Consider the following 11,996-nt stretch of genomic DNA (forward strand, 5'->3'; position numbering starts at 1 on the left):
CTGGCAAAAAGTGATTGCTTTTGAGCTTTGTTTGCCTTCCAAATAAAAACGAATGAAAAAAATCCAACATTTATTTTATGGAAAATATATGTTTTATTATGTTTGGTATGGTGTCGCGAGACTACATAGCTATATCCTTATCTCACAGCAGCACTTGCTTCCCCAAAAATGTTTCCCCAAAAATGGGCACACAATGGTCTGGTTTATACATGAACTGATCATCTGAACTGATGCCTTCCACAGAATAATGGAATTCTTTCCTGTGCAGGATCCAGAGGACAAAGCACAAGAAGAACTGTGGTCAATATGCATGTACTGCCAGCATAACAGACTAGGATATAGAATATATGCCAAGAAAGCAACGGTAACTGAACTAAATGACTATCACCTCGTAGCACTCACTTCTGTCATCATGAAGTGCTATGAGAGGCTAGTTAAAAGGATCATATCACCTCCACCTTACCTGACACCCTAGACCCACTTCAACTTGCATACCACCCTAATAGATCCACAGATGATGCAATCGCCATCACACTGCCCTATTATCCCTTCTGGAAAAGAAGAATACCTATGTAAGAATGCTGTTCATTAACTACAGCTCAGCCTTCAACACCATAGTACCCTCCAAGCTTGGGGCCCTGTGTCTGAACCCTACCCTGTGCAACTGGGTCCTGGACTTCCTGACGGGCTGCCCCCAGGTGGTGAAGGTAGGAAACAACACCTCCACTACGCTGGTCCTCAACACAGGGACTCCACAAGGGTGCATGCTCAGCCCCATCCTGTACTCACTGTTCACCCATGACTGCGTGGCCACGCACACCTCCAACTCAATCATCAAGTTTGCAGACGACACAACAGTAGTAGGCCTGAATACCAACAATGACGAGACAGCCTACAGGGAGGAGGTGAGGGCCCTGGCAGAGTGGTGCCAGGAAAATAATCTCTCCCTCAACAAAACAAAGGAGCTGATAATGAACTACAGGAGACAGCAGAGGGAACACGCCCCCATCCACATCGACGGGGCCGCAGTGGAGAAAGTGAAAAGCTTCCAAGTTCCTCAGCATACACATCACTGACAATCTGAAATGGTCCGCCCACACAGGCAGTGTGATGAAGTAGGTGCAACAGTGCCTCTTCGACCTCAGAAGGTTGAAGAATTTTGCCTTGGCCCCTAAGACCCTCACAAACTATTGAGAGCATCCTGTCAGGCTGTATCATTGCCTGGTACGGTAACTGCACCACCCGAAACCTCAGGGCTCTGCAGAGACACCTACAGCACCCGATGTCACAGGAAGGCCAAAAAGATCATCAAGGACATCAACCACACAAGCCACGGCCTGTTCACCCTGCTATCATCCAGAAGGCGAGGTCAGTACAGGTGCATCAAAGCTGGGAACGACAGACTGAAAAGCAGCTTCTATATCAAGGCTATAAGACTGTTAAATAGCCATTCCTAGCCGGCCTCCAATCAGTACCCTGCCCTAAACTTAGAAAAATATAAATTTTAGAATAAGGCTGTAACGTAACAAAATGTGGAAAAAGTCAAGGGGTTTGAATACTTTTCAAAGGTACTATGTACAGCAATAGCCGAATAGGATGGCATTGACTAGAATACAGTATATATGAAATTAGGTAAACAGTATGTAAACATTGTTAAAGTGACCAGTGATTCCATGTCTATATACAGTTGAAGTCGGAGGTATACATACACTTAGTTTGGAGTCATTAAAACTATTTTTTCAACCACTCCACACATTTCTTGTTAACAAACTATAGTTTTGGCAAGTCGGTTAGGACATCTACTTTGTGCATGACACAAGTAATTTTTCCAACAATTGTTTACAGACAGATTATTTCACTTATAATTCATTGTATCACAATTCCAGTGGGTCAGAAGTTTATATACACTAAGTTGACTGTGCCTTTAAACAGCTTGGAAAATTCCAGAAAATTATGTCATGGCTTTAGAAGCTTCTGATAGGCTAATTGACATCATGTGAGTCAATTGGAGGTGTACCTGTGGATGTATTTCATGGCCTACCTTCAAACTCAGTGCCTCTTTGCTTGACATCATGGGAAAATCAAAAGAAATCAGTCAAGACCTCAGAAAGAAAATGTAGACCTCCACAAGTCTGGTTCATCCTTGGGGGTAATTTCCAAACTCCTGAACGTACCACGTACATCTGTACAAACTATAGTACGCAAGTATAAACACCATGGGACCACGCAGCCATCAAACCGCTCAGGAAGGAGACACGTTCTGTCTCCTAGAGATGAACGTACTTTGGTGCAACAAGTGCAAATCAATCCCAGAACAACAGCAAAGGACCTTGTGAAGATGCTGGAGGAAACAGGTACAAAAGTATTTATATCCACAATAAAACAAGTCCTATATCAACATAACCTGAAAGGCTGCTCAGCAAAGAAGAAGCCACTGCTCCAAAACTGCCATAAAAAAAGCCAGACTATGGTTTGCAACTGCACATGTGGACAAAGATTGTACTTTTTGGAGAATTGTCCTCTGTTCTGATGAAACAAAAATAGAACTGTTTGGCCATAATGACCATCGTTATGTTTGGAGGAAAAAGGGGGATGCTTGCAAGCCGAAGAACACCATCCCAACCGTGAAGCACGAGAGTGGCAGCATCATGTTTTGGGGGTGCTTTGCTGCAGGAGGGTCTGGTGCACATCACAAAATAGATGGCATCACGAGGACAGGAAAATTATGTGGATATATTGAAGCAACATCTCAAGACATCAATCAGGAAGTTAAAGCTTGGTCGCAAATGGGTCTTTAAAATTTTCAAATGGACAATGACACCAAGCATACTTGCAAAGTTGTTGCAAAATGGCTTAAGGACAACAAAGTCAAGGTATTGGAGTGGCCATCACAAAGCCCTGACCTCAATCCTATAGAATATACGCGGGCAGAACTGAAAAAGTGTGTGCGAGCAAGGAGTCCTACAAACCTGACTCAGTTACACCAGCTCTGTCAGGAGGAATGGGCCAAAATTCACCCAAATTATTGTGGGAAACTTGTGGAAGGCTAACCGAAATGTTTGACCCAAGTTAAAAACTTAAAGGCAATGCTACCAAATACTAATTGAGTGTATGTAAACTTCTGACCCACTGAGAATGTGATGAAATAAAAGCTGAAATAAATCACTCTCTACTATTATTCTGACATTCCACATTCTTAAAATAAAGTGGTGATCCTAACTGACCTTTTTAAATGTCAGGGATTGTGAAAAACTGAGTTTAAATGTATTTGGCTAAGGTGTATGTAAACTCCGACTTCAACTGTATATCCGACCCCAAGCCTCACGTCTTCGACACAGGTTGGACATACATTTATATTTCTGCCAACACAACACATTCGCACAGTAGTCACAGAACCAGTCCAAATGTGTATCAAAGGCTCAGTAATACAGAGTCAACCAGCTGGTGGGCCTCCCATATTTTAATCTTTCAGAAAGTATCTACTGAACATGGCTGTAGGAGGAGATATGTAGTGTTTTCCTCTGTCTCTGTACTGTCCTGCCCCTGCTCTCAGCCAGACACAGGGCTGACATGCTTCTCCTCGACATGGCCACTTGGTGGCAGTGGTATGTTCCAAACTCTATATCCATGGAGGCATGGCAGGAGAGAAGCTCCACAGCGACATGTACTCTTTGGATACCAGTAAGTATTCAACAGTCATAAATACACATGAAGAACTTGGTCCTGCTGTAGTTGTATTATTATATTGTGTCCTCTGTTGAAATGTATAATTCTATGTTGGGAATGAGAAGTGTTACGGCTGGTCCTGTTAAATACTGCCTTTCGGTGCTATACTTCCTCTAGGCAGCGTGATGTGGGAGAAGGTCCAAGCTAATGGAGATATCCTCCCAGGGGTGGCTGCCCACTCAGCTGTAGCCCTGCGAAAAAACATCTACATCTTTGGAGGGATGACCTCAGAAGGGGACTGCAACGCAATGTCCAGATTTCAGTGTGGTGAGGCTAACAATATCTACTTTAGAATGTGTAATTAATATGGTTATACTCTGAGGTAATAATAATAATACATGTAAAGTCATTGATGCATGTATCTTATATGGAGATAATACATTATTTAAAGCAATACTGTTTTGTAATACTGATGCACCTTGAGTACTTTGTTAAACTCTTCCCATCCTGTGCAGACAAAAGGCACTGCTGACACACTGGACCCTGCTGAGGTTTGAAGGGGACCTGACACCCAACAGACTTGACCACTCCATGTGTGTACTGCCCTGGAGAGTGAGGCCTGAGGGCAGCAGTGGAGAGGAGGCCCAGAGCTCCCCAGCATCAGAGACTCTAGAGCTGGCCTTTGTGTTTGGAAGGATGGACACTCAGGGGGTCATACACAGTGACTGTGTTGTAACTCCTAACATGACCTAGATACTGCTCTGGAAAATGCTGTGTGTATGTAGAAATATTGTGTAAGTATTGAATAGCCAATAATTATTTTGCTTAACATAGTGCTTCATTCAACAGATTTTATTTAAAAAACATTCCCACATTTTTCTAGAGCCACTGAACACACTGATTGGCACTTGTGTTTTTCTGTTGCATTAGAAACATGTCTGAGGTGTGTTTCATGGTCAATTCCGCATATGCTTAATGAGCTGTGTCGCCATGACGCAAAAGCCCATTTCACTTACTGAAATCTGTAATTAATTTTGGCATTTGTGCCAAAGATGTTTTAGTTGCACAATTTTACATCCAAAGGTGTTTGGTGCAGTATTTCTCAAATAAAATGTGTGACATGTCTCATGTAAACAAAGTCAGGCAGGTCTGTCTCCCTGTCTATTGAATAGAGCTCATTCACCCCATGTTAGTGAGCAAAGGGACATCTTCAAATCACAACTCAACCTCAATTTACACTTATATTCCAAACTCCATTTGACAAGCCTGACGAATTCCTATTTACACTAGAATAACTGACTCATGCCATAGGCAGTTTTCATAGGGATTCATTGCCTTTTAAAGGCAGTCCCTCTTTAAAACACAGCCAACCCTACGCATAAGCTGCACATCCATTGACATGATCACAGATGTTGGTTCAACGCTAGGAGTAAAGCTTAGTTTATACCCTACGTAGATAACTGCAAGTAGCTAGCTATGCATAATGTGCGAGCTTGTGACGCAAGATCGCCATGTTGCGTTGCTAGGGTATAAGTTATAAAAGTAAGCACCTGCTGGGTGTCCACAAGTGGCAATTAAATAATAATCTGATGTTCTGTGGTCAGAGGTCAGAGGTGATGGACAGACCTGCTGCACACAGCCAATGTTACTTATGGACAGTTAAATGTGGTGGATGCTTATTTGTCCAATTTCACATGTACAGGTGTGTATAACCACACAAGTGCAAATTGGAAATGTGTTTTTTACTAATCCCAACCCACTCACCCTCAGGAGGGTCACAGCCAGGACCTGCCATTATTATCACGACCCTGGCGCAATTAGAGGTAACTGCCTTGCGCATGTGATGTCTTCTCACCTTCGCGCAGGTATTCCAACTAGCGACCTTTTGATTGCTGGCCCAACAACTAGGCTACCTTCTACAGGGTTACAGGTTTGTGGTCATGTGTAAATTGATGCAGATGAATAGAGGCAAAGCAAAGACATTTGTATCAAACATTTATTATTTCAGTGTCTTAACAGTAGAAAGGCTTTTCTACAATGACCAGATTCAATAAATAACTTGTTAACATTGCTTGGGAACATGTCAGTTACCATGTCACCCAGAACCACCCAACCCCTTGCCCTAGAGAACCCCTTTTCAAACTGCTTGAGAACAGCAGCAAGCCTCGAATCCAGGCTGACTATACCTCCGCCACACAGCGAAGAGAACATCTCACTTCTAAACAATATTTCAGAAGTCTTTCCAGCAGATTCATCATGGTTGCATTTCCTCTTACCATTTAAGTCCAATGAGTCCAATATGTACATCTGTGCCGCTACCAGAGAGACGAGGGGCAATAGAACAGAAAGCAGAGAGTTGCTCATGTAGGCTGTGGAGACCCTCAAGACAGCCTTACAACTCATCCTTTTCATCCTGATCTCCCTCTGCCTCTCCCTCAGTAGGGGGACCACCTGCACTTCCGTAAAGCTTGCTGATGATGGGCTGCACCACCTCTTCCAGCTCCTTCTTCTTGGCCTGGAAGTCCTCCAACTCAGCATCTTGGTGAGACTCCATCCACTCAATCTTCTCCTCTACTGCTTTCTCTATGGTTTCCTTGTCCTCGGGAGAGAGCTTTCCGCCCAGCTTCTCCTTGTCACCGATCTGATTCTTGAGCGAGTAGGCGTAGCTTTCAAACTCATTGCGGGCATCGATGCGCTCCTTCAACTTCTTGTCCTCATCGGCAAAGCGCTCTGCGTCATTGACCATCCGCTCAATGTCCTCAGGCGTCAGACGATTCTGGTCATTGGTGATGGTAATCTTGTTCTTGTTGCCCGTTCCCTTGTCCTCGGCTGTGACGCGCAAGATGCCATTGACGTCAATCTCGAAGGTGACCTCGATCTGGGGCACACCCCGGGGTGCGGGGGGGATGCCAGTCAGGTCGAAGGTTCCCAGCAGGTGGTTGTCTTTGGTCAGGGGACGCTCACCTGGAGAAAGAAGAGGGAAGTAGAAAATTAGAACCAGAGCCAAAGTTGTATAAAAATGCCACGCAATCGTTAGTGGATGTAGCTACAATGGGCAGTGATGAATCAAAGGCGCTTACCCTCATGAACTTTGATTGTGACGGTGGGCTGGTTGTCAGAGGCAGTGGAGAAGATCTGGGACTTCTTGGTTGGCACCACAGTGTTTCTGGGGATCAGCTTGGTCATGACTCCTCCCACAGTCTCAATACCCAGGGTCAGGGGGCACACATCCAGAAGGAACAATGTCACCTGGTAGACAGTAAACCATTAGTTGTGATAGAAAATGTAGCTGCTATAATATACAGTGGGGCAAAAAAGTATTTAGTCAGCCACAATTGTGCAAGTTCCTCCACTTAAAAAGATGAGGCCTGTAATTTTATCATATAGGTACTTCAACTATGACAGACAAAATGAGAATTTATGAATTTATTTGCAAATTATGGTGGAAAATAAGTATTTGGTCACCTACAAACAAGCAAGATTTCTGGCTCTCACAGACCTGTAACTTCCTCTTTAAGAGGCGCTCTGTCCTCCACTCGTTACCTGTATTATGGCACCTGTTTGAACTTGTTATCAGTACAAAAGACACCTGTCCACAACCTCAAACAGTCACACTCCAAACTCCACTATGGCCAAGACCAAAGAGCTGTCAAAGGACACCAGAAAACAAATGGTAGACCTGCACCAGGCTGGGAAGACTGCATCTGTAATAGGTAAGCAGCTTGGTTTGAAGAAATCAACTGTGGGAGCAATTATTAGGAAATGGAAGACATACAAGACCACTGATAATCTCCCTCGATCTGGGGCTCCACGCAAGATCTCACCCCGTGGGGTCAAAATGATCACAAGAACAGTGAGCAAAAATCCCAGAACCACACGGGGGGACCTAGTGAATGACCTGCAGAGAGCTGCGACCAAAGTAACAAAGCCTACATCAGTAACACACTACGCCGCCATGGACTCAAATCCTGCAGTGCCAGACGTGTCCCCCTGCTTAAGCCAGTACATGTCCAGGCCCGTCTGAGTTTGCTAGAGAGCATTTGGATGATCCAGAAGATTGGGAGAAGTCATATGAAACCAAAATAACTTTTTGGTAAAAACTCAACTCGTCGTGTTTGGAGGACAAAGAATGCTGAGTTGCATCCAAAGAAACACATACCTACTGTGAGCATGGGGTGGAAACATCATGCTTTGGGGCTGTTTTTCTGCAAAGGGACCAGGACGACTGATCCGTGTAAAGGAAGAAAGGGGCCATGTATCGTGAGATTTTGAGTGAAAACCTCCTTCCATCAGCAAGGGCATTGAAGATGAAACGTGGCTGGGTCTTTCAGCATGACAATGATCCCAAACACACCGCCCAGGCAACGAAGGAGTGGCTTCGTAAGAAGCATTTCAAGGTCCTGGAGTGGCCTAGCCAGTCTCCAGATCTCAACCCCATAGAAAATCTTTGGAGGGAGTTGAAAGTCCGTGTTGCCCAGCAACAGCCCCAAAACATCACTGCTCTAGAGGAGATTGCATGGAGGAATGGGCCAAAATACCAGCAACAGTGTGTGAACCTTGTGAAGACTTACAGAAAACGTTTGACCTCTGTCATTGCCAACAAAGGGTATATAACAAAGTATTGAGAAACTTTTGTTATTGACCAAATACTTATTTTCCACCATAATTTGCAAATAAATTCATTAAAAATCCTACAATGTGATTTTCTGGATTTTTTTCTCTCATTTTGTCTGTCATGGTTGAAGTGTACCTATGATGAAAATTACAGGCCTCTCTCATCTTTTTAAGTGGGAGAACTTGCACAATTGGTGGCTGACTAAATACTTTTTTGCCCCACTGTACATAATTGGACCTGCATCTAGCCTACATTTCCTTAGGTAAAAATAAATGAAATGTGAAGATAACTCTGTCTAAACTGAGCAGTGTATGAAGTGGATGGCGTTAGCACATTGACCAAGACCCACCTGTGTCCTCCTCTCCAGACAACACTCCAGCCTGCACGGCAGCGCCGTAGGCCACAGCCTCGTCAGGGTTAATGCCCCTGGAGGGCTCCTTGCCATTGAAAAACTCCTTCACCAGCTGCTGGACCTTGGGGATACGAGTGGAGCCGCCCACCAGGACGATCTCGTCAATGTCGGTCTTCTTCAGGTCAGAGTCCTCCATCACCTTCTGCACAGGCTTCATGGTGGAACGGAACAGGTCCTGAAAGACAAAATGGCAAATTAATGAGGTTCAATTAAGTGGAACATGAATGTGATCATTTGAGTTGGATATTCCAATATCAGTGGGCCAGCAGTGTCTTGACTGTTGTATGTGATGTCACTATGAGGACCAACTCACCATGTTGAGCTCCTCAAACTTTGCACGGGTCAGGGTCTCTGAGAAGTCCTCTCCATCGAAGAAGGACTCGATCTCAATGCGGGCCTGGTGCTGGGCAGACAGACCTCTCTTGGCCTTCTCCACCTCACGACGCAGCTTCTGCACAGCACGGTTATCCATGCGCACGTCCTTGCCGGTCTTCTTCTTGTACAGCTTGATGAAGTGCTCCATAACACGCTGGTCAAAGTCCTCTCCTCCCAGGTGGGTGTCTCCATTGGTGGCCACCACCTCAAACACACCATTGTCGATGGTCAGGAGAGACACGTCAAAGGTACCGCCACCCAGGTCGAACACCAGGATGTTCTTCTCACCGTCCTTCTTGTCCAGGCCGTAGGCGATAGCCGCTGCGGTTCTGGAATAGACAGGGGAACAGATGTTAAAATGGTCTTGGCAAATATTGAGTGATTTAAAGAAATATTGGACTAGTCAGTGTAATGTTAATTCAGTTCCTGCATTGTGAAGATGATACACTTACGGCTCGTTGATGATCCTCATGACATTTAGGCCAGCGATGACTCCAGCATCCTTGGTGGCCTGACGCTGGGCATCATTGAAGTAGGCGGGTACAGTGACCACAGCATGTGTGACCTTCTTTCCCAGGTAAGCCTCAGCAGTTTCCTTCATCTTGGTGAGAACCATGGCAGAGATCTCCTCTGGAGCAAAGGTCTTCAGCTGACCACCACCAATGTCCACCTGAATATGGGGCTTGCTCTTCTTCTCGATAACCTAGTGGATTAAAGTAGCTACTGTTAAGCATCTCCTCTAAAAACAATCTGCACTACTTCAGCATAGTTATATGCTGAATAAGTAGTAATTTATTTGCATAGTTACAGTGTTCAGGCTATTGGGCAGGAGTGTGTTTGTTAGACTCACCTTGAAGGGGAAGTACTTGATGTCATGCTGCACAGCGGAATCGGTCCAGGCGCGGCCAATCAGTCTCTTTGCGTCAAAGACTGTGTTTTCAGGGTTGGAGGTGAGCTGGTTCTTGGCTGCGTCACCGATCAGACGCTCCCCCTCAGCGGTGAAGGCCACATACGATGGGGTGATGCGGTTTCCCTGGTCATTTGCAATGATCTCAACACGGCCATTCTTGAACACACCAACACTGGAAAAGGATAAGAGTATGGATGAGAAATAAGAATGGAAAGTATCAACCACCTCACTTCAAGAAATGATAGTCATTTAGCCAAATGATTGAGCATATGAGACTAAAGATTATTTTGCCATTCATTACTAAATTAATGCTTACCAGGAATAGGTGGTCCCCAAGTCAATTCCAACCACTGTCCCAAAGCTTTCCCTCTTGTCGTCGTCATCGGCAAACACACTGCCGGTGACCAGCAGAACTACACACAGAAGCCTCATCTCTATTCTGTGTGTTCACGCAACTCTTTGAAGTTCTGGGAATTAAAAAAGTCAAGACACCATTAATATTACTCAGTACACTGTGTAGACCTGTAATTCTTATATAGCTGACGGAATGAGTCCATTTGGAACTCTGGTGTAGTCACGACCGTGCATGCTGTAGTGTGTCAAATTAGACTTCGAAGACTCCCAGGGCAGCACATATGTGGGTGGAGCCCAAGAAAGCCGGTAATTTTTTATTTTACCAGGTAAATTGACTGAACACATTCTCACTTACAGCAACGGCCTGGGGAATAGTTACAGGGGAGAGGAGCCCAAATGAATGAAAACGCAAAAAAAATGCTAAAATACAAACTCGATTTACCAAAAAGGTAAAGTTAGTTAAAAGCTAACGAGTGGTTAACGTTAAATAACGTTAGCTGCATGATCAATTTGAGACACAGCGTGCACGGCTAACGTTAGCTGATTAATACTTTTCAACCACGCTAGTTGACGACTGACAGAAGCATATTGAACAGGTAAAGTACTTTAACACTCCATGTTTATCTATAAGGTTAACTAAAATACACCCCCCTCCATTTAATTTCTGGATAACCTGTTAAGTAACTAGCTAACGTTAGTTGACCACCAAGAAAGTAGCCAAAAACAGGCTCCCGGACACTTTTTTTTTTTTAATAAGTCTTCATTCTTAGCCAAAAAGTTTAACTTACATACCTTCACAAAGAAACTCGATGGCGTCTTCTTTTGGGGTTTATCTCAATGGAAAGTATTTGCTTTACAGATTACGTTATTCAAATATGTCTACTTTATGATTGTGAGTCGGTAAAATTACGTTCAATGGAAGGTGCTCTCCGTTTATAAGCTGTCACTTCTTACCCAACGTGGAGGCTTCCCATTGGTCAGACAGCAGTTCGTTGGAAGGCGTTCATTGGCAGCACCAGGCATGCTGGCCTCTGCTGATTTGCACACGTTTGGTCAAGTAAACGTCATGATTCTTGCTTTACTGTACGATGCTGATAGGCTACCTGTCAATGTGTCAAACCCCAATTATGTGAATGCCGGTGTCGTACATTGAAATGTAGTTGGTGCATTGAAATGTCTGTCTTTTGGGGTGCATTTTCCAATTTCAGGACCACTGTAATCTGGTGTCTACTACAATACAGTAGGCCCAAGCCTAATAATATATGTGTAGGGGAAGTAGTGAACTGAAACTAGTTCCACGTTGTGAATTGTAAAACATTATGGTAAAGCAGTGGTAATGTAATACATGATAATTACCATGTTATTACAATAGAAGTGGTGACTAACCATTCTGAGCAAAAGCTACATGATCTGACTGTAGCTGTGTAAAAAAAGTCAGTGAGTAAGCCATAGAAGGTATAAAGGAGTAAGCCTAAGGTAATCAAAGTTAGTTGTTACATCAGGTAAATTGTACGTTAGTTACATCAGCTTAATTGCAAGTGTGTGGACAGGAATTACCACAATAGCAAGGCTTTACTCATAGCCTCTAACCCCTAATATGTTGCAATGGTTTGCATAACATGAGAAATACTCTGAAGTAGATGTACGCTCTTGTGAGAATGGTT

The 11,996-nt window shown here is 44.1% G+C and overlaps 1 protein-coding gene and 1 pseudogene across 1 annotated transcript; one reads left to right on the forward strand and one right to left on the reverse strand.

The window, feature by feature from the left end:
• The first annotated feature begins 578 nt into the window (after window positions 1–578).
• On the forward strand, window positions 579–4,419 carry LOC111960843 (rab9 effector protein with kelch motifs-like; annotated as a pseudogene).
• Window positions 4,420–5,931: 1,512 nt separating this feature from the next.
• On the reverse strand, window positions 5,932–11,242 carry LOC111961598 (endoplasmic reticulum chaperone BiP-like). The gene is given in 9 exon segments (XM_023983995.2): window positions 5,932–6,630; window positions 6,747–6,903; window positions 6,905–6,915; window positions 8,631–8,868; window positions 9,007–9,397; window positions 9,521–9,771; window positions 9,919–10,150; window positions 10,295–10,445; window positions 11,125–11,242. Coding segments are annotated over 8 exon segments (1,968 nt in total). The 5' UTR covers window positions 10,411–10,445; window positions 11,125–11,242; the 3' UTR covers window positions 5,932–6,058.
• Between the last annotated feature and the right edge of the window lie 754 nt (window positions 11,243–11,996).

This window comes from Salvelinus sp. IW2-2015, linkage group LG4q.1:29, assembly GCF_002910315.2.
Source record: "Salvelinus sp. IW2-2015 linkage group LG4q.1:29, ASM291031v2, whole genome shotgun sequence".
Lineage (NCBI taxonomy): Eukaryota > Metazoa > Chordata > Actinopteri > Salmoniformes > Salmonidae > Salvelinus > Salvelinus sp. IW2-2015.